The following is a 23,874-nucleotide window of genomic DNA, read 5'->3' on the forward strand; positions in this document are numbered from 1 at the left end:
TATAATTTAGTCCTAAAGTAAAGTAAGACTTAGATGGGCTAGTTAATGGGGAGCCCGACCTCAGCTCCCGTGTCGTCTGTGAGGCGCGTCTGTGACGTTCGACCCTTTTGGGAGGAGGCGTCACTAACACAGGAATGTCAGAAATGGCCAAGACAGCATAGTAGGGCAGGGGGGAGCATTTGGGGTCACATCTGATTGACTCTTCGAACAGTGGCAAGCTTTCTTCAAGACCCCTGTTGGAAATGTCACCATGAGTTTCAGGGTTACTGGGGTCTCCGACCAGACACCAAGCCCCTCTGGTGTCGGGCAACTCCCCTACTCAAACATGTGTTTGTGTGAGAGAGAGAGAGAGAGAGAGAGAGAGAGAGAGAGAGAGAGAGAGAGAGAGAGAGAGAGAGAGAGAGAGAGAGAGAGAGAGGGAGAGGGAGAGGGAGAGGGAGAGGGAGAGGGAGAGGGGGAGGGGGAGGGGGAGGGGGAGGGGGAGGGGAGGGGGGAGGGGGACAGAGGGGGACAGAGGGGGACAGAGGGGGACAGAGAGGGACAGAGAGGGACAGAGAGGGACAGAGAGGGACAGAGAGGGACAGAGAGAGAGACCCCTAGGGCGGTTGCCAGTGGTCATTCACCTTCACACACACACACACACATGATCAGGAAGATCACAAGGGAGTAGTCCTGTAACAAAGAGGTCCTTGATCTCGTCTAGCACAGCAGACCAGATGTAGGTTAGGTACGCCTTTTATGTGTATCTGTCCTTTGTGGCTTCTGTTGAGCCCTGGATTATCCTCGGCTTTCAACTGAGAGAAACACACCACAATGTATTCTGTTGACTTGGTGGGCTAAAAGCAATGCATGCAGTTTGAAACGACTCATTCCCTCAATATCTGCTTTGGATGCTCGTGGAGGGAGATTTGTGTGAGCCCCGGCTTTTAACACCTGCGAGAAACACAATACATCCACGTTGAAGCTGTTTGATTCCAAAGAGTTTCAGGGTCGGCGACACTTTGGCTAACATGAAGGTGTGAAAAGATGAGCTGACGCTAGTTGTATTCCCCCTCTGTTGTCATCGTAGCGATACCGTCAGACTGGAGGTATGGCCGATATGAGTTGTACTCAACTGACTAATGCTACTCATGGAGTTGGAATCACATATTGCTGTTGTCTTAATGTGTTTATGTATTGAACTTAAATGTTACTCTATATGTTTTGTCCAAATAATATTACATTTAGTTATTTAGCAGACGCTCTTATCCAGACCGACTTACAGTAAGTACAGGGACATTCCCCCAAGGCAAGTAGGGTGAAGTGCTTTGCCCAAGGACACAATGTCATTTGGCACGGACGGTAATCGAACCAGCAACCCTCTGATTACTAGCCCATTCCCTAACCGTTCAGCCACCTGACTCCCAATATCCTGCTGTTGTGACAGTTCTGGTGGACAAAGGAGTGTGATGTGAAGAAGTATAATTAGTTATTGATATGGCTTGGTGTTAAACATCCTTCCAGGTCAGAGTTCATACTCAGCCATATTGACAGGACTCCTATAGTCGTCGTCTTTTCGAAAAACAACTTCTGTAGAGTGGAAATATTGGCTTGGCCGAAGGATGGATTCTTGGAGATGTGACGCTTGGATCATTTAGGTGTTGTGGCACCCGCATGCACGAAATCTTTAACCCACATAGAACACTCTGTTCCAACAACAGGATCCGTTCTAATCGAGATGCATGTCTGTGACATCATCACCTCACTGTGGACAGGGGAGAAGCACAAACTCTGGGGTTTGTAGCGTGTTTTAAGAAGGACTCAAGTTCCAAATGGAAGCTTTTGAAAGTTTCCCTGCCCCAACCGAACCTGTGGTTAGATCTGGAAGTCAAATCATCGCAATCACATGTTAGCAGTTAGCACTGAAAAAAAAAAATGTTTTAACAGAAAAAGGAAAAGAAGTGACCCCTTTCTTACGGAACATTGCAAACATCACAATATATTCCAATGAGTGTGAAAACAAATCCCGGGTCCAAAACTACATATTTTGGTATTGGAAGTCAGGTTGAGAGGGTTGGACTGCAGTGCGGGTAGTGAGAGAGGCAGCAACACGAGCGAGGGAGCTATATGAGGGAGAGGGTGGCTCCCAGGATTGTGTTTTAATGACAAGGGATGCTTGGGTGCAGGGAGGGAGGTGGGGGGAGGAGGTGCTGGGAGGGAGGGGGGGGGGAGGAGGAGGTGGGGGGGGGGGTGGGGGGAGGAGGTGCTGGGAGGGAGGTGGGGGGAGGAGGTGCTGGGAGGGAGGTGGGGGGAGGAGGTGCTGGGAGGGAGGTGGGGGGAGGAGGAGGTGGGAGGGAGGTGGGGGGAGGAGGTGCTGGGAGGGAGGTGGGGGGAGGAGGTGCTGGGAGGGAGGTGGGGGGAGGAGGAGGTGGGAGGGAGGTGGGGGGAGGAGGAGGTGGGGGGGGGGGGGAGGATGAGGTGGGGGAAGGGGTAGAGAGGGAGGAGGGGAGCGTCACATGACCTCAGTGTGTTTTAATATGAGCAGGTTCAGGCTTCAGGGGCCTCTCTGAGTCCTGAGAGGGGAAACGCCAGAAAGGGAATGATTGGAAACAGACCTGTGTGTGTGTGTGTCCGTGAGTATGTAAGCTATCACTTGCTATGGAAATATATGATGTGTTTGCAGTCTGAATGATTATGAAGGTGTCTGTGTGCAATGAAGTATTTCTGCTTTAACAGCACGTCCACAAAACTGTCCTTTCCCCCCCTGTTTACTTCACCTGTCTTTCATCCGTCCATCCCTCCTCCTTCCAACACCTCACTGCATTCTAGATGTCAGAAGACAGATACCAATCACTCCATACTTTTGATCTCCTTCAGTGAAAGCAGACAGTGTTGGATTCCCTGTTAACCTCCTGTCTGCTGTGTGTGCAGACCCTCCACTGACAGATTAGCAGTCTCTGTAGACTCCCCCCCCCCGATCCCTCCTAGCCTCTGCTGCCTGTCTTTGTCTGCCGGACCCCCCATGTGCTGGGGATACTGTGAGGACTGTTGGTGATTGCCCCCCCCCCCCCCGCTTTAACCTGTGTATGTGCGCGTGCACCTTCTAATTAAGATATGTTTTTTCCCCCATCATGCTCTCTGTCTGTCTCTTTCTTTCTTTTTCACTCCATTTTGCTCACTCGTTCTCCTGTCTCTCTCTCACTCTCTCTCCCCCTCCCCCCTCTCTCTCTCTTTCTCTCTCCCTCCCTCCCTCTTTCCCTCTCTCTCTCTCCCCCTCCCTCCCTCCTCCCTCCCTCTCTCTCTCCCTCTCTCTCTCTTTCCCTCTCCCTCTCTCTCTCCCCCCTACCTCCCTCTCTCTCTCTCTCTCTCTCTCTCCCCCCTACCTCCCTCCCTCTCTCTCTTTCTCTCTCTCTCTGTGTGTCTCTCTCTCCCTCTCTCTCTCTCTGCCTCTTGGGGTCAAGCCGTGACTATAATGACTAGGTCGGTGTGCATGTCTGAGTGGTGTGTTCTCCTCTGGGTGTCTCCAGCCTACACACAAACGTCTCCTATTCACCACATCTCGTCCTCAGTCTATCCAGGTCTCCTCAGAGGGCGGCTGGACGGTCTGAGCCACATTAGTGTCCCTACGAGCGCACGTCTTTCTAGGACCAGAGTTCCTGTAGGGTCCGTTGTCTGCCTGTCTTTGGTTTGGGAAACGCAGTAGCAGTTTTTATGTTAACAAGGGTTGCTTGTTAAAAGTTGAGAAAAGTTGTGGGTGTATGGTGTACTGTAGCATAAAGAAAAAAACACAATAACACGCCTTGACAGTGAAAGCAGCAACAGGTAATCACAGGAAAAAACGGACACTAATCTAAATAACCAAATAAATGTGTTATTATTTCAGAAATGTGTCCATATTTTTGTCAGTTGAAGCTTCTAATCGGTCACCTTAACACGTTCCCAAGTTGCCTTCGTCACAGACTAAAGATATTCGTCAGGCTCTGCGTTGTGACCCTGCTCCACTCAGAAGGAACGTTGTCTCTGACACACTGTTTGGACTAGCTCTCAGACAGAGAGGATAAGAATGCTTCTACAAGCAGACACGCACACACACACCCCACACACACACCCCACTCAGACACACACACCCCCCCCCCACACACACACACACAGCACAGGGCCTATCAACGACACTTGGCAGCTTGGGGTCGTATTCTCGGAGCTAGAGAAGATATCCACCAGGTGTCCTGACTCCCGGTGCCGATGTGAGATATGGACTGTCTGGTGGGATCTTGGAGACTGATTTGACCCGTTGAGAGGTTTTGCCGGTCACCTGTGGCGAGGTCATGTGCTCAGGTTTATGAACCGATCTGTCAGGACCTTGGTGGCCCTGTGGTAAATCATGCCTCATAGGAAGCAGGGCTGGTCAGGGAAGTTTCTCTCTGTGCCTTCCATCTCTCGGTCATATAAAACTATTCAGTTGAAGTGTGGCGTAATAATGAGTTTGTAAAGTGTTGATTCCCAGGCTCACAGCAGCTTCTTCTGAAGGACCAGACGGATTTACGTCTTGGCCACATCCTGATATTTGGTGGCGTTAGCGTTGCTTTAACCCCATTCGACAGCACACAGTGCAACCCAGATGTTAATTAATCGCACACCTGGCTTGAGCTTGTGAGGTACAACCAGTATGTACAATTTGTGATCATAATTTTAGCAGATTTTTTCCAGTGTCCGAACCGATAAAACAGGGTAATAACATAAGAGTGAAAGCATTTAATCTTTCTCACTATCCCTTCAAGATACCCCAGGCTCATCCCCAAAAATATGTTTGCATTATCCTACCTAACCCCCCACTCTCTCTCTCTCCCTCTTCTCCTCCCTCCATCTTCGTCCTCTGGCTCCAGGTGTACACCTACAAGCAGAGCACCCTGACGAGGCAGAAGGTGCAGCCCATGCACCCCAGCAGCTCCACGGGGGTGGAGGACATGGCGGCTCTGCAGGAGCTCCACGACGGAGCCATCCTGCACAACCTGTTCCTGCGCTACCAGCAGAGGAGCATCTATGTGAGTGTTTACACACACACACACACGCGCAGACATGCAGACACACACACTCGTACACACACACACACACACACACTCGTACACACACACACACTCGTACACACACACAAACGCGCAGACATGCAGACACACACACTCGTACACACACACACACACACACTCGTACACACACACACACTCGTACACACACACAAACGCGCAGACATGCAGACACACACACTCGTACACACACACACACACACACTCGTACACACACACAAACGCGCAGACATGCAGACACACACACACACACACACACTCGTACACACACACACACACTTGTACACACACACAAACACGCAGACATGCAGACACACACACACACTCGTACACACACACACACACACTCTCATGCTAGACACACGGATACAGACATAAACTCAGACACACACAGACACAAACATGCGTGCGCTCAGACATACACAAATACAAAGACAGAAACCAAGGTCCATTTGAAAAAAAATATTCTCTTGCATGTGAAGAAACACCATCCTCGGAACATTATCAGCTGACAGGCCGAAAGGGCCGGATCGTCTATACACTGTGTTTTTCTAACAGCTCCCTACTCCTATGTAAACATGTTTCTCACTCAGAGACTGATGATGAATAGTGGGGTCAGTCGCCAAAGAGGGCTCACACATACAGTATTGCTTTTCCCAGGCTCGGAATGCAGACGTGTTTTTCATTCATTTGTTATGGCCCCCCTGATTGCCGAGGCTTAAGAGCAGAGATATCTCTAACCCATAAAAGCCTGATTCATTGAGTCATTTTGTTTTCTCTCTGGCATCTCATGGAGAATTTTGAATCCATCCATCCACGTGAAGACCTTTGACACACACTCGCATATTTTTCGGCACCTCCCTTTTAACCTCACTTTGAAATGTCAACAAGACCAACCTTTTACATTATTTGGTGCACATCTTGAAAGTCCTTACCCATTTAAAAAAAATACTCGTCAAGGTACACTGCTGTCTTTTTGAGATATGACGCCACGAAAAGAATGCACACCCTTGTGCGGATTGTGGAAGTTGAGAAATCATTACGCAACCCTAAAGCCAGACGTCTGTCTGGCAGGTAGACAGACAAGAGATGGATAGGTTGAGACAGAATTAGTCTCAGAGACAAACATTTTTAAAAGAGGTAGAGTGGGGAATTCACATTCTTCTGGTAGGTTTCGAAGAAACAACTTCATGAACTTTTCTCTCAAACCTGTCAGAGAAAAGAGGCATGCGGTTATCAATGAGATGTTCTTCATAGATAGCCTACGTTTCGTACACATCAAATATGTCATACATCAATTTGGATGAAAGCATCTGCTAAATGAATCAATTTAATTGTAGATATTCTATCAGAGCATCTGAAGTTTCTTGTCACATCTATAAAAACTTTGAGGATGTGTCAGGTTATTGAAAAATGTCAACATAAACAATACACTGCATAAGATAAAATAGTGAAGTAACCTACAGCAATGGAGTTCCTGAAAGTAAATGTAACGTCAGAAACAATTGAGGAAAAGCCAAATGAGAACTCTCGAATTAAACCCTAACCCTAAAAACAGGCCCTCAACCATCAGCTTTTGCTATAGTTACGTCACACTTCAACGGTACATGTTGCAACAATGTATCCTCAATGAGATCTAATCTGATGTTTGCATTGGAGAAGCATTTCAGTATCTTGCATCATCGCTCCGCTTTGTCTCAATGCAGAGAATAAGGCCCCTTCGCTGCTATTTTTTGATTTCCTGTCACATGGGGTATAACATTTTTCTTTGTCTGTGTGGTGGTCAAATCTTCAGAAACTCAGAAGAAGTGAGATGTAGTCCTTGGCGAGTACTGTACCGCAGAATAGGCTGAACAATAACTATACTATGTCGAAAGAACGGCGCCAACACCCCCCCATATATGTCGATATTTAGACATCCAAAGTTCTGGATGAGATCCACCTCTTTCCAGCAAGGGGTTTGCCACCACAGCGTTTCCACGGATACAGGGTTGACGGGGTGACAAAACAACCAAAAGGTGCAACCACCCACCCTTCCCCACCCGCAAGCCTCGATGGCAAAGATTCAACCTCCGTCTCGGGACATTACCATTTTCACACAGATTCCCCCCCCCCCCCTCCTAAATCAGGCCTTCGACCTGGTCGGCTGTGAATGGACTCCTTGTTTGGCAGCCAAAAGTAATAGATTGCAGAGTGTGAGGGAGAGTGACGAGGGCTTTTGGTTGTTTGGTTTGACACTCGTTTTAAAAGGCTGGTATTCCGGTGGTAGTCTCAGTGGAAGCTTGGCTCCTGCGACGCCATGGTTACGCTAGCCAGGAAGGCTATCCTAGTTCTTGCACACCAACGCGGGTTTGTAATAGTGTTAGCTTTGGATCAAACCCATGAGAAGTTTACAAATATTTTCTTTATCCAGGGCCAAATGGATTATTCTGTAGTTTTAGGTTTTAAAGAGAAATTTGTTTTTTTGTCCAGTTCTCTGCTAAGATTAGATAAATGCTCCGAATCAAGCCAAACAGTGGCGAGGCCTCAGTTGCTCCTGAATTGAGACTCAACTTTAGCTTTGATTGTTGTTGTTGGATAGTGACTCGAGCTACAGTGCTTATCTCCAGGCCTTTATACTGTACATTAAATAACTTTGATTTCCTCACACCTGAAAAACGTTCCTAAACAGTTCTTTAAAAAGTTATTCTATTACAATTTGACTTCTTCTGCCAGAGTGAAATTCCTTCCATCTCCTCTCTGCTCTTGATCCAACCAGGAAAAACAAGGTCAAGAAAACAACAACATGTTTATTCATGGTGAAACGCAATGCAGTCATTTTGGATTGGAACTCTCTAGCTCATCTCTAGACTCTTGGCTCCAGCAACAAGTTTCACATGATTATTAAGTAATCTCTCGGTTTACCAATGCTTAAATTCCTCTTGGCCGCTCCTCTCGTTTTCCACATGCCACTTTTCTGGTCAGAAAATGACCCAGACGACATGGGACAACCGTGATGAATTGATTGGATAATTTTGACCATACGGGAGTGTTCAAACATGATTATAGTAACGAGTTGGTATTTGTCATAGGTTAAACAGGCTAGTATGTGGGAATGGTGACACAAGGCCGTCTTTGTCTCTGGGTTGTTTTGCTGGGGAGAAAGGGGAGGGGGAACATCAGGTCAGGTTTATTCATTACAGACTCAATCTAAACGGGAGCGGATATTACAAATATTTGTCTTACATATTTTCTTTGTATTTTCCTTAGTGTAGCTGTTAATTCCATAGGTGGTTAGGGTCCTTATTAGGTCTTTGTGAGAGAGTCTGACGGCGGTGTATTGTCTCTGTAAGCACAGACTGTACCAAGTCAGCTCATCGCACCAGGGTCAGGGAAATTAGGTAACTTGCAGGATCAATCTCCTCTCTGCTTCTTCATCACATTATCTCAAGTAATCTGACACTTTTTTTGTTGGAAATCTTCACAGGACATATTCAGAAGCTTCTGGAAGCAGGGCTATGATTTTTTGTTGAACAGGATGTCAATTCATATTACAGAACACCAACATCTGTGAATGAAACAAAATGAGGGGAAAAAAAACGTCTGTCAGCAATATAACAAGCCAAACATAAATTCCAGCCAGCTCTTGTCCCTGAGTACTGCTAAACATGAATGTTTACCATCAGGCCCAAGAAGAACATTTTCCACAATCCTTCATCTGGCTTAAAAGAAATTCTTCTTCTCCATGTGTTGATTTTTCAAAATTAAATGGTCTTCTCAGACTTGACATGTTAATGAGAAAACCATCTCTCAGTCTGCAGATATCTTCTATCATGTACATAAAATGAGGAGGGTGTCATAGGGTTCTGCATAGTTTAGCACTACATTACATTTAGTCATTTAGCAGACGCTCTTATCCAGAGCGACTTACAGTAAGTACAGGGACATTCCCCCCGAGGCAAGTAGGGTGAAGTGCCTTGCCCAAGGATACAATGTAATTACAATGTAAAGCCAGGAATCGAACCAACAACCGTCTGATTAATAGCCCAATTCCCTAACCGTTCAGCCATCTGCCCCCCCCCCCCCCCCCGCACTGGCACTACCTTGCTAGTAGCTAGTCACTAATATGCATTATACCTACCCCTGAGTAGCTAAACTGACTATAGGGTACTTAAAATACTTTGTATAACTGAGCCGAGTAGCCTGTAGACTACAACAACTGAGAGGAAATGTAATGGACTTAATTGAAGAATGTGGTCTGAGTGCTCTCTCAATTACCTTTACTAGCTTTTGCTTTGACGACAAACTGGACATGTAGTTTAGGATACGGTTCTTAATTAATTAATTTAGCAATTTTTAGGATAAGTTCTTGCGGTTAATTTGGGTGCAATTAACTCGGAGGGTGACCCTGAGCGTCGGTTTATATGACCTCATGTTTCAAATAAAGTGTCCAGCCTCAGTTCTATTTTCTACTTTCTAAAGAGAGGCTCTGGCCTCTGTTCTAATTATCCTATAGCGCTTCAGAGTTGTTTTGAGAACGTTGGCCATCGAGCTAGCTCGCAGAGCTTTGATTGAAGAATGCAGGCCTTTAGCTTTCAACCTTTGATTGCAACCAGCTGTGGTGTTGAGTGGTGGCCTCACTCTTCTCCTATGCAGATTCCAACCTCTCTCCTCCCCCCTTCTCCCTTTCCCCTCTTCCTGTCTTTCCCACTGTACACCTCTTTCACCCCTCCTATAGTTGGTAGGGTCTCTTTCTCTCCCCGGCAGGGGGTTGGTCAAATTGGAGATTCTTGAACTTTTCCCTATCATCTTCTCTCATTTTGAAATCAGTGCTTTGAGTGTATGTTGTTTTTGTGTGTGTGTAATGTGGAAGGAGGAATATTCTTGTGTAAGTGTGTCTTTGTGTTTGTGAGTCGGTAGTTGAGACGTGTGTTTGTGTGTGGATAAAGTCATTTTCAGTGTGTTTATGGGTGTCTGTGGGTGTGGATGCAAGATGAAAAGAAAACTGTACTTTATGCGTGCGCAAACTTCCTGTATACTTTGCTGTGTTTGCCTACATCAGTTTGCTTAAATGAACTTGTATGACGTGGAGACATGAGCAAGTAGGTCAGACACACACACGCATTCTTAATCTATTCCTAATCAGACACATGAGAAGTTTCTCCACATCCAGTTTTAAACAGAGACATTCTTCACCAAGCCCATTCCCCATAGTGAGAGATTCCTTATAAGAGAACGTCAGAGTCTCAGTGTTGTGAATGCTCGTCTTATTTTAACAGGTCTGCATGTCTGTGCTCCGGCCCACTGGTAGCTGGGACAGCCAGCTGCCACGCCTGTGTCATTTCACAGGCATGTGCCTCTAATGGTGAGAACAAATGTGTGCCACACCACAAACTATACATACACGACGCATACACTGTGTGTGTGTGTGTGTGTGTGTGTGTGTGTGTGTGTGTGTGTGTGTGGTGTGAACGCTGTCCCTCGTGTGCTGAATCACTGCTCTCTGCTGTGTCTCCTGCCCTGAGTCTGGACGAGCGGTCGTACACATGGACCAGGGCCAGACCAGATTACTGTCAGATGTGGAGACACGGCCCCTCAACCGACAGAACGCCACACTCCACCAAAAGTCTCAATCTTTTGATGTCTTTTCCTCTGATACTCACAGTTTATGGTTTTGGGCTCTTTACTTGTAGTCCGATATTTATTTTCTGGGCAAGTATATTAGCATATAATAACATTAGCATAACAGTGGAGGGACAGTGGGGTGATACCTACAGTGTATCTGCCTAAATTACAGTCAACTATACAGCATCTATTACATATCTTGTGTCACTTCCTGTTGTGTACACAATCAAGTGTTCTTGGCTTTCTAAAACTAAAGTGACAGAAATGTCCAGGCGTATGTTTGGGGCTGATTGACCGCAGTGTCGTCCCTCTTTGGAACGTTCCCTTATTAACGTCATGTTGACGTGGGCACAAACGCACTTGTTTTATATCTGTTCCTTTCGGTTCAGAATTGGATTACAAAGACAAGCCATTATCCTAAACTGTAGTGGTTTCTTTTGGTTTTATCCAGTACCCTCCCTCTGTCTAACATCCCCCCCACCCCCACCCCCACCCCCATCACTCACAACCAGCTCTGCAACCCGCCTCCCTGTTTGAGGCTGGAGCAGAAAATCTGGAGTTAATTTCCTCCGTTGGTAGATTTATCTTGCTCCGTCTCATAAAGCCGATGGCTCTCATTTTACACCCCCCTGTGTTCTTCTGTTACAGCAGGAGCCAGGGCCATCACCACCGTAAACAGAGAGGCACTGTAGCCTCACATCTATGTGGGTGTTTGTCTTAAGCCTACATAAAGGTGAATTTACTAAATATAAAAAATGACTCAAATGAATTAATGCATCGTCAAACACCTTGACGGGTGATGTTCATGTTCTATTAACTTCTGGTATGCAATTGATGCCAGGTCATTGATTCCTTTTGTTGCATTAGTATTTAAATTGGATTATGTCGTGAGGGGAGATTGTCGATATGCCACTTTTGTGGCTCTCTCTTCTTTGCAGACGTCATACCGAACCATGTTCACTTTACCTGTGGATTGATAATTGTCCTGGAATGTCTGGCTGGGCTAATCAAATCAGATCTTCTCGTGGGTCACAGCCAATTAGCTTGCACGCTAGGTGAATCCATGGAAACTGTTGCCGTGGTAGGGGGGCTAATTGAGTCCAAATGGCTGTAATTTATTGGGTTAGAGAGAGGTATGACTTTGCCTACATAGGTTTTTCCACAGCCGAGTGCTATCTGTTGTCTGGAATCCCGTTCTGTTTAAAATGAATGTAAAGCTAGCGTGACATGATTCTTTGGTGTTTCTGATCTGAGACCTGGTCTGTTGTAGCCAACCCAGTCTGTGTCTGTGTCTTTGATCAACACGTTTTGACACGTCATATGGACCACATCTTTAGTGAATTAGAATAATGACCTAAAAAACCTAGAATGACTTATGAAGTTAAATTATTGCTTTAATTTTCTTAAGGTACTGGGCAGACGTGAGTCTGAAACTTGGCATTAGGAGAGGACAGGAAAGGAAATATAGGTTTTATTGCTGTAGCTGTGCAGAGCCACTTTAACCCACAGGCTTTCATAGGCTCACATGATACACTGAGTGATATTAGAAGAGGAAGACATGGCAGAGGTCGGTCGGACTCAGAGCTTAGAGCTGGAGAAAATTGTTCATGCGTCACCCATGTCGAGGAACATTTCTGCTTTTATGTGAAATCAGAAACTTACCGTGTCTGAGCAATTAAATACCAGATAAGACCTTAAAGGTCGAACCTCACGTCAGTTGTCTGTCCCCCCCCCCTGTGTATTTACATATACACTACTGTTATTAAGTACCCCCTCATCAGACACCATCTGTCTCACTCCTGCATGCTCTGTTGTGGTGTAAATCTCCAAATTGGAATGTGCTTCCAAATCATTATTTGTTATGTAAATATTGGCATATCAACTGCCATTCAAATGTCTGTATTTGCATTTGTTTTGTTGTTCGGGGGAAGAACTGGGTCAGTCAGTTAGTGGCCCATTAAAACTACTGCCTCAGCACAATACAGGAGAATACCGAAGGTCTTATCAGAGACTAAGGTGACAGAGAGATTTTGGCAATGGTATTGACAGAGAAGTTAAACAGTTTATCTCAAACCATATATCTTGGCGCTTACTGAAGACAGCAGTTTGGAGATAGACAAGTTGAAGTTTAAACTGTTTTTTCGGTGGATTTGATGGATGTAATGTGATGTGTGATCTTACCTACTCCTCCTCACCAACTCCTTTTCATCTCATTCACAGTGTGGCAGTTGTTTGTAAAGTAGTGAAACTTGCTTTTGAATACTCTCTACCTTGATCACTTTGATGTTTCAACCTCTGATTAAATTACGCACACGCACACACACACAGTCTCTGCAGTTTTGATCTTGTTTGTAGGGGATACCTCACATCTGTTCTCTGTCAAACAAACGAGGCACGTGGACCGGGATGTGTTTGTCAGCTCTTTAAGGATCCCTGCTGTCCAGCGACCCTGTGTTTGTCTGTCTCTCTGCTCTCCTGCCCTTCGTGTGTGATCTAACAGGCTGCAGGCGTGTTTTAGATAGTCGCTAGGTGATGTATGTTGGTGTGTGTTGAGGGGGGTAGGCTGTGTTTTCATGTAGTGATGGAAAGAGAAGGTGTAGACAGAGAGAGAAGTTCAGCAGCTCGTCGTTCAGAGCTGCATGGTCCAGTCATCACTGTCATGTCGTTCATTGGGTCGGTCATTGGGGTTGACGTCTAGTCAGTTCCGAGGGACATGAAGGCACCCTCAGTTCCGCAGCAGATGGTGAAGTGCTCACACGGCTCACTTACTCCCACACACACACACACACAAATCCCCCCAATCACACACACACACAAATCCCAGATCCCCCCCAATCACAAACACACACACACACACACATCCTCCTTGCCAACACCACATGCTACAACCTGGAAGAAACAGGACAGCTACTGTCAGCACTGCCCAGTAAATACATGTGACGGGTTCTGGTTACTCTCACTGTTTTGTTGCTTTGAATTGACCAGAACAGTGACCAGAACATGGACCAGAACATTCCCAAGTCAAATATTTCCATAGTAGATGACTAATAACTGTTTACATAAAACGTATAATTGTCAGTTGTCTTTGAGCAAACTGCATCCATCATTTAATTCTAGGTTCAGCTACCGTGTTTGAGCGGTTTCACAATTGAGAAATGGCATGACAGAGTAACTGTAAAGTGTTACTTAAGCTTTAGTCTTCAACCGACACAAAAAGAAAATCTTAATCCCTAATATGTGATCTTGATCATTAACGAGCTTTTAATTGAGTTAATGATCTTAACACACTGGACACACATGTTCTCTGCTTTGTTTGAGGTTTAGTTTGTCCTAAACCGGCACACACCCTAACACCTCCTTCATCACCACAACCTGAAAAACAATACGATCGACCTCCTTCTAACCAGGAAAAACAAGATCAGGAATGTTTTTTTGTTAGTTTTTTTATCCACTTGCTTTTTTTCTTCCTTTTTTTTTGTTTGTTTTTTTTACCAAGAATTGAATACTTTTGAAATGCTAAATACGCTTCGAAAGAACAGTAAATTCCATTTGTGTCACGTGGCCATCGCGCCAACTGTGCATCGCGGCCGTCAGAGCGACCGTGCTTTCCCTGCGCCCTCCCCGTCCTCAGCTCTGTGCCATGTGCGGGAGGAAAGACAGATAACGTTGTTTTGCTCTTAAGATGTTTTTGTGTGTTTTATGGCTCCGGCGCAGCAGGGCCCCAGCGGAGATTAACTGACGTTGAGAAATGGGGCCTGTGCTCGGCCGCGAGGCCTCAGGGGGCCAGAGAGACAGAGATGCTCTGTAGGACAGAGACGTCTCCCTCGCTCTCCCTAATGCATCTCATCTCGTCCTCCAGGCGAGGCTACTTTGGGCTCCGTGGTCGCCTGGAACATCCAGGGACTCCTGTCTGGGGAGAGATTGGGTTATAGGATTTGTTTGGCTGGCGTTGACTTCAGAGGCACTTTGTCAGGATGGGTACAGTCCAGTGTGCAGGGCAGTCCCAGTCCAGTTGTTTTGTATTTACTTGTCTTTAGTTTTCCTTTGTCTCCCTTCCTCTTTCCTCTTTTTGTTCCCTTCCCCTTTCTCTGTTCGTTGTCCTTTAGTCATGTCCACACAGCGGAGGGAACTGCCAAGGCTTTTCTTGGAGACGTTTCTATTCCAGCAGTTTGGTTTATTTAGCTTTGACTTTGAAATATGAAACAGGACGTGGAATATAGGGTGTAAAAAGGTCAAGTAAACTTGATGTGGTGTTGTGTTTCTTCAGAGTGAAGCTTTCATAACTGTGTGTTGAGATTCCATGTGTAGGGTGACTGTTGCTGACATAACCTTAAGCTACTTGTTTTTTCGGCAGTGAGTGATTCAGAGGCTATGGGCCGATTGTTACCATGCCCGGCCCTGGAATAGGAGCCTAATAAAGTTATTATGGATTTGTGTCTTAGTCTTTAAATTGGATTACCGGATCTACGTGTTTTGGGATGATTTAAAGAAAATAACGTCTACTTTAGAACATTGGAAGAAGTTTCCATGGGGAATTTGTCACACAAGATTTCTGTCTCTATTGCTGTCTTTCTTTCTTTTCTCTCTCTGTCTCTGTCTCTCTGTCTCTTTGTCTCTCTGTCTCTCTGTCTCTCTGTCTCTCTGTCTCTCTGTCTCTCTCTCTCTTTCTCTCTTTCTCTCTGCCTTTCTCTCTCCTTCTCAGTTCTCCCTGACACACCATTTAATCTCCATGCCTCCCTAACCAGATGTACACTCAACATGCATATTATCTCAACACCTGTCTCTTTCCTTCCTCCTCCCCCTCCCTCCCTCCCTCCCCCCTCCCCCTCCTCCCTCCCTCCCTCCCCCCCCCCCCTCCTCCCTCTCCCTCCCCCTCCCCCGTTTTCCGTGTTTCTCCAGACCTACATCGGCTCCATCCTGGCGGCGGTGAATCCGTACCAGCCCATCCCAGACCTGTATGAGCGGCCGGTGGTGGAGCGCTACAGCCGGCACCGCCTGGGGGAGATCGCCCCACACATCTACGCCGTGGCCAACGAGTGCTACCGCTCCCTGTGGAAGAGGCTGCAGAACCAGTGTGTGCTCATCAGGTCAGCAGAGAGGAGGGGTGTTGGGAGGAGGGACTGGTGGTGCTGGGGGAGGGGCTAGTGTGAGAGGGAGGAGTCAGGAGTTTTTTGGGGGGAGGGGACACCTTTGTCAGTGACAGAAGATCAAATGTTTGCTCTCGAGTCATCTACTGGTTTTAAATCGAATGTCCTGATTGGTTGTGCGGGAGGACGCTGATGTCCCGTCTTTACCAGTGTATAACACCACAGTCCCCTTCTTCCACGGTGTTGGGATTCACTCAGTAACTATGGAAGTTTACTGGTTCTCCCAGAAGCCGGCACACATTCCTGAACCCCATCTCCATTCTTTTCTGGTTCCTCCGGTTCCTTCCTCCGGTTCCTTCCTCCGGTTCCTTCCTCTGGCGTAACTTTCTTCTTCGATGTCCCACCATTGTGTTCAGACAGAACCGCACGGTTCCCTTCTCTGTCATCAAACACCCAGAGTTATTTTGGGATCCACTGGAGTGATAATATCCAGTCTGCATTGATCTGATAGAAGTGCTGTTTTTGCTGTGGTAACAGCTGTATTCTCATCTTGTGTGGAGGGAAACGAGAGACGGCAGGAAATGCTGACTGAAGAGAACGATAAACAGGCAGAAAAGTGAGACGATGCAATATTTAAGAACTTGGGTCCAAAAATAGATGTACAAGAACTGGACATGGAGCGCTGGCACAAAGTCATGTAATAATAATAATGTGTTTACCCTTTTAAAAGAGACTTACAGGGGAGGAGGGGGGGGGGGGGACGGTTAGTCGAACATCTAACCTCTTGATTTGCAGTCAAGTGCTCCACCTCCGCCACCCCCAAACTGCACTCACACAACCTAACCCTTCTACGTCATCAGATCCACAGGCGACAAACAACCAGCCTGGTCCTGCTTCAGTCATCAGAGGCGGTGACAGTCGTCACCGGCCACAGACCAGCCTGTAGCGTGCGCCGTTAGCATGAGGCAGCAGCTTACAGATGACAGTCTGGTAGAGAGGAGCTCTCTGTGCCCTGGGGCCCCAGGCTGGCAGCACCACGCTGGGTTACATACTGCCCTCCTCCCAGCAATTAGCTGTCATTAACTTACAGCCCAGTTTTAGGGCCACTTAAGGAACCCTTCATCATCGGGGGTTGGGTTGGGGGGGGGGAATGAGACGCATATGCTGTCTTTTAAAACGTCTCTATTTAGAGGCCACGCCCACTTGGGGGAAACGATGAAATCGTTGTCTGGGGAACCGTAAAAAAAAAAAAGGTGACGGTGAATTGGTTTTCTATCTCTGCCGCAGTCACATGGGTCTCAGAGCTGGCGTTTCACACGTGTGGATGAACATGATTGTGTGTCGCCGCGAGTGAATTCACACAACCTGAAGAGCAGACACTAAACCTATCTCAGCTCGCCGCAGCGACCGAAGTCGTCGTAAAAATCGACGCTACCGCAACCACGTCTTAACCTGAAACCATCACAGTGTAGCTGTTTAGGCTTTCACCTCACGGGAGATCGCACCACATGCACAGCAGCTGGGTGAGGTGTGTCGGCCTGTATTGTCCATACGGTATGCGATTGTCCGCAGGGCAGTTTACTTGCCTCAGTCCCAGTGTTGAGAATAGCAGCCCCTGTTGTGTGTGTGTGTGTGTGTGTGTGTCTGTGTGTGTGTGTGTGAGGACGGATGGGAGGTGGGAGGCGTGTGAAGCGGGCCATGCAAGCACAAACACGATCACAGGACCAGGAGGGCTGGAGGAAGAGACAATGGTGCTATTCTGTACAGGAGCGGTGAGTGAGGCTGGCTCGTGTTGAGGAGGGAGGGCAGGGGGCCAGACCAGTGTCGGCGGAAAACCAAACACTTCCATCACAAACACGTCCATGCTACACTCGTGCGCTGAATGCTTCCATACTGCACACTTCTATACAATACATACTTTCATGCTAAACAGTTTCATGCTAAACAGTTTCATGCTAAACACTTTCATATTCAACACTTCTGTACTCGACACATCGTGGCCTTGATGAAATTGGAAATCTCCTAAATATAACAAAATATATAAGCGTCATAACAAGTCCAAGTCTAATAGTTCACATTGTAACTTGATAACATAGATGATGCAAAGGCTGCACTGAAACCATTAACTTGAACCAGGGGCATCATCATTCATTGAATTCTCTTGATCAAGCTCAGTAGGTGTCCTGTTTGGTGTCTCTTGGCAGTCCTAATCTCCTGTGTTCTTCAGCCAGGATCTGGATGTGGTTCTCCTCTCAGGCGCCTGTTCCTGGGGGAGGTGTGAGCTGGTTCATTATTGAGTAGTTCAGCGGGTAGAGCATGTTGGTAATTCGTCTAAGTGTTTGTCCTGAGGGCGGCCATATTGGTAGGTGCTAAGTGGACAGCCAGAGGCGGGGGGGGCGGGGTGCATATGGCTGGCTGTTAGGTGCTAAGTGCTGGCTGAGTGTTAGGGAGATCCATGGGGTTCTGGGAAGGAACGATCCAGAACGGCTCCCAATACTAACATAACGCAGTCAGATTGTCCTAGTACGCTGAAAACAATGCATGTTTAATGGATTTAAATGCAGTGAGTTTGGATGTTTTTCTTTTGTTCTTTCAGAGAACCTCTTTTTCAAAATCTCTTTCCCAAAAGCAAAGTCAGAGAACACAAAGTACTCTCCGACACGCTCTCTACATGAACTATCCGTACGTCGCTTAAGGGAGTAAAACGTTTTCCAAACGAATAAAATGTCAAGTGGAACAGTAAAGCGAGTCTTCTCCGGTGTTGTGGCGACATGCCGAGCAGGTCTCAGGTGATCCAGGAAGCAGTGCTGGGAGGTCACGTCAGAGCCTGAGGGTTCCCCCACCCCACTCTCCTGGTGTCTAATGATTCATGTTGTGTGACAGCCAAGCTGACTGTGGTTGGCTCTGACAGGGATTCACCCCCCAGCTACTCCACAGGTGTGACCAGCCCCCTCATTAAGTCTGTCAACTCGGGAATCCAGCATCTGTGCTTGCGTAACGGACGTCAAATCAAGATTCTCCTCACTGAGGATGTCTTAGTTTGTGTCTGAGATCGTTATGCTTTGTTCAGTTTCTGTTACAAGGGAAGTTAATGTATATATTTTAACGCCTCAATCTGACAGTTATAATTTTAAGGTGTGAATCATTCATTGGTTTGTTTATAGGACCGTACAAGGCAGTGCAATGCACCAAGCCTAATAGGAACAAGTGACGGTTTCTCCTTCAGAGTGCGGTACAGCAGGACTACGTTGGCCGTTTGTCTCCAGGTGCTCTGGCTTTCTCTCTCTCAGTGGTGTTTTAATTGAGCCTTTGTTGTCCTCCAATGGGATTTATTACCCCGAACTGCAGACTGCAGTGCTGCCAAAGCCCAAACATATGTACCTCCCGCCCACATCCACCTCATACCTCCCTCCACCAGCCCCCCATCGGTCCCACTCTACCAGGTTCCCCCCCACCCCACCACCAGGCCCCTCTCTCCTCTTGTTCCTCAAACCCCCCTCCTTCTCAGTATCACCTTATAATCAAACCTAACTAGACGCCTCCCAGGCCGTGTCTGGCTTGTGTTGTAAAACAGATCAGATGCCATCCTCTCAGGCCCCCACACTGAGCTGGGAGCCCGTCTGTGGGCGGGGTGGGGTGGGAGACGGGGGGGGAGAGGAGGGAGAGGGGGGGAGACGGAGGGGAGAGGAGGGAGAGGGGGGAGAGGGGCATTAAATCACCAGAGTGGCACTTTTAAGGCGAAGCAGGAAGCTTTCTCCTCGGATTTAAGGATTGTGGGTAATCAGATCCAGGCTGGGAGGGGGAAGGAGCGGAGGAGGAAGGCGGAGGGGTGATGGGGGGTCAGGCAGATCAGAATGGGGGGGTGGGGGGGGGGGTGGGTGGAGGAGAGTTGGACGGAGGAGAAGGGAAACGTATAACCTGCTTGCTATGGCTTTTATAAAACACACCTGGTCATTAATGGTCGTTAATGCCATTTAGCATTTTCACCGATGCATACACCGCCTGTACATCAGACCTCAGTGATTTTTAAAAGCAAAACCAACCCCTGTTGCTTTCTTCCATACACAATTGAGAAACACTTTATTTGAAGCAGACTCTCATAAAAGTAATTTTTTAAACGAAGCCTCGTAAATCTTTGCTCCTTCCATAGGATCTTACATTTGAGGCTACTGTAATGCCCGTTTTACACTGTAATAACCCTACTGAGCACAAACTCAGTCTACATTTTTTTCTACCCCAGATAGTCAGCTAATTCCTGGCTTCTGGAAGAATTCTGCTTGTCAGGAGTGGTTGTCAGTCCCTCCCTCCACCCATCCCTGACCTGGGCTGTTATGAGGTCAAACTCAAGGATGCCTAGCGTCCTTCATTACGCCGGCATCTGGGGTCAGAGGTCACGCAGCACTAGAGCACCTCACATACCTGAGACGGACTGCCTCTGGATCAGGACGGATTAGGTTGTCTCTGCTGGTGTTCAGGAATCCAGCATGACTTTGTGTAAACACGCTCTGAGGAGAGGGGGGGGTGGTTGTCTGAACACTGGCCGGGCTGGGGGGGGTGGTCGGAGGGGGACAGCAGCGACCGATGCGTCACATCCGTTTGACACGGTGCACGTTGCAGTTTGGGGAGTTTGATTCGGTTAAAGGTCAGCGTTTATACATAAAAGACAATATTTTACAAGGACTTGGAAAACTTTTTTTCCGTTTAGGGAACCATTACTTTTTTGGGGGGGAGAGAACGTTTATTTTATTTTTCGGAGTAAACAAAGTATTTTCGTGTTTCTTTCCCATGGCATCACAGTAGGTCAGTAGTCAGCAGCACACTGTGAAGACAGGACTTTGTACTCAGAGCCACACAGTCATCTCCCAATGCTTCCACTGCACCGCTTAAAGCAAATGAAACGCAGATCTGCTGTTTCCCTCCGAATTGCTTTCTCGTGTTTGGTTGCACGGTAACACAGTAGGAAATGGGCATTCCTCTCAAATCAACCTCTCTCACAAACCATGTCCCTGCGTGTCTCCAAATCATCTCGATGTGGCTTGGAGCTGGCTCTGATGTCGACTCGCAGTGAATCATGTTGGCCGGTCTGTCTCTCTGCTCCTATCCAGGGCAGCCAGACACTAACTGGAGTTGGAGCTGGTTACCTCCTCGTCTCCAGAGGTAACACAAAGCAGTACAGCTAGCTACCCCGAGTACACAACAGCCGTATACAGCACACCATGTGTAATATGTAATAACACAGCACAACAGCATATAGTATGTAGGATAGAGCACACCAACTTTAATATGTAGTGTACAGAACATCAGTTAGAGTTGGTATTAGACACCACTCCAGCTTTAGTATGTAGCATGCGTAGTCCTTGTCTCCATGTCTCCCTCAGGGACGTCTGGCAGAGGTGGAGCTGTGGCAGTACCAGCAGGGTCCCTAGGCCTCTCTCTCTCGGGCCCCTCAGGGTGTGTAATAGACTGGGAGCTGGAGAAAGGCTCTGGGAGCTGGAGACAGGCTCCTCCCACGTGTGACAGAGTGGGTGGCAGTGCCGTGTGTGTGTGTGTGTGTGTGCCCAGTCCTGGCAGCCTGGCACACTGCCACCTCTACTGGTTACAGTTTACAACTCCCCCCTCGTTTACACCCTCTCGCTCGCCGGTGGTCTGAGTTGACTCTATTGAGATGTTCTCACTCGCGCTTTTAAACCCAGATCATTTTACTGTAAAAAATTACATCTCTATGAGTGACTTGTATATCAGTGGTTGACATTATCTGTACTGTTCTGTGTGAATGCCCGGCATGACAATGTATCCTTTAATGATGTGGTTACAGACATAACCCCGAGACAGCTTGTGAACCAAGGCATTGAACCGTCAGCCTACAGGATTTTTGTCTCAGCCCATCCCAGCTGCACGCCCCAAACTGTAAACCGACATGTCATAATACATGTCTACACAGACATGCATGCACGTTTACCAAGACACCGTGAGAAAGAACAGCTTTCATATCTGCTCCCTGTCACACACACACACACACATGAGTTGGTGTACACAAAGTCCCAGACACATGCACATACACACACACTGACTCCCAGCCCACACACACACACAGGCAGACACGCACTCCAGCCGCCATGCTGTTAAAGGATGTTCGACCCCTGCCTTGTTTGTGACTCAGGGTTATGAATGTTAGGGGCTGCCTGTGTGTCTGCACGGTTATTACATTTGACCTTCTTCTCTGGTAAATATTTCTGTTAAAGAACATTCCAGATGTTTCTGCTGCACCGCCTTCACACGCCTCAGGAGGCGGAGCCTAGAAGAGGAAGGGTGACAGCGCACCTCTGAGGTCATAACTGGACCTATGTTAAGCTACTGTAGTGACCCCCTGTGTGATTGTGCAGCATTCAGATACACATCAAATAATGTATAGTTATAGCTGTGGTAACATTATGATGGTTTCTCAAACTTAGAATAGAAAATAATTGTGTGGCTGCTTTTATTAGGAGAAAGTATTATTTTGGTTATTCAATCAATAATCTGTTACTATTAATTATTATTCAGCCCCAATTATTCTAGACATGTAACTTGTGGTTGGAGTGAATGTACAGACCTCAAGGACCTTTGGAGCTCAGAATTTAATTATGTCTAGCACGGCAGAATTCACCCTTGGCATTGTCAGTTTTCGAGGTCTTGCCATCATATTTGAAATATTTCATATTTCAAACCAGGTTTAGCATCCACACAAACAGATGTACCGTTGCCCTTGGCACTTCTCATGTCCGCTTCAAAACAGCCTCATGGTTTCGTTTGGTGGTATCCCTTCTTTCAATTCTGTGCTGGGAGACATTTCAGACCTCACTCACATGCTACGTATTTATAGTCATTAAATCAGCTCGATCTCAGTCCGGATCGGTCTCTCTCAAACCCCAGTTGTCTTTTGTATGCTTCTTCTTGAACTCTGCGTCTCTCGGTTGACCCCGGCAGGCCCCCAGGGGCTTCTGGGAGGAAGCCGGCAGACTGAGGCTGTTGCCGGAGGTTACGGCCCCCTGCCCGATGTCACCAGCGAGGTCACTTCCTGTGTGGGGTTCTGGCGTTTTCCCTGTAACGGCACGTTGCATGCTTTATTGGACAGCTTGAAGTGAAGTGTGACAGGAAATGCAGGGAGAGAGAGAAAGAGAGAGAGAAAGAGAGAGAGAGAGAGAGAGAGAGAGAGAGAGGGGAAGACGTGAAGAAAAGGCCCCAGGCTGGTTTCGAACCCAGGCCGCTGCAGTAAGGCTGCAAGCCTACATGGTACGCAAACTTATCTGGTGAACTCCCGGGACCAACAAGTTCAGTCCTTACTCTCCTGGGGGTTGCCAGAGTGCTCTGGCTGCGGGTTGCCAGGTGCTTTATTTGTCTGTGACATCATCTGACACCATTTATACTGATGTTGAGGCTTCTTTTTGTCTGTGTGTTGCCAGGTTCAGTTTATGGAGAGCTTAATCTTCCTGAAGCTCTATTGTTCAGACACTGCTTGTCAGGTGTGTCTCGCCCAAGGGGGTATTTTGGGGGGAGCGAGTGCAGCTGTAGTTTTCAGTGGTTTTGAATGGTTCAGTGTTTGCCTCTGCATGAAAGGGTGTCAATATTGTAGGGAAGGGAAGTCCCCCATGTTGATTATTAACCTGGGTGCCCATAGCGTCTCTGGGTTGCCAGGTTCTCATTAAACACACAAAGGAGAGTGTTGGAGTGGCTCTATTAGGGTGGCAGGGGTCATGAGTCATCAGAAATTCTGCCTTGTCTTTGAAATTAGCCTTTGTGGTGTCTGGCTTCGAAGGCAGTTCGTCTTGTTAACTTTTGAAAATGCTGGACGGAAACATAACATAGATGGACGAACGGCCAACTGCTCTCCATACATGTAAAACAACCTCTTAGCCTGCGTTCAATGCAGTGCAGCTTTTCAGTCACATTGAACTCATTCACAGTGATTTTGTACACAATCACATGATTGTTGTGCCAATAAAATTGGCCAGTGTACATCTAAGCTGAAAGAGGGAAACATTGTTCGTCCACAGTCTGTGGTTTAGCAAAGGGAAGATCAAGGCTACCTGACCTGAAGTTTCCAGGTAAAACCAGTTCTCTGTTCCTGGTAATGTAGCGGGTAC

The 23,874-nt window shown here is 47.2% G+C and overlaps 1 protein-coding gene across 1 annotated transcript in view; it reads left to right on the forward strand.

The window, feature by feature from the left end:
- myo10 (myosin X) overlaps nucleotides 1–23,874 on the forward strand; it is a 79,171-nt gene that overhangs the window by 26,754 nt on the left and 28,543 nt on the right. The window contains exons 3-4 of the mRNA XM_084707122.1: nucleotides 4,863–5,021; nucleotides 15,564–15,751. Coding sequence (XP_084563248.1) covers nucleotides 4,863–5,021; nucleotides 15,564–15,751 — 347 coding nt within the window. The remainder of the gene's footprint in view (nucleotides 1–4,862; nucleotides 5,022–15,563; nucleotides 15,752–23,874) is intronic.

The sequence above is a fragment of the Hypomesus nipponensis genome, chromosome 10, assembly GCF_054491055.1.
Source record: "Hypomesus nipponensis isolate SF chromosome 10, ASM5449105v1, whole genome shotgun sequence".
NCBI lineage: Eukaryota > Metazoa > Chordata > Actinopteri > Osmeriformes > Osmeridae > Hypomesus > Hypomesus nipponensis.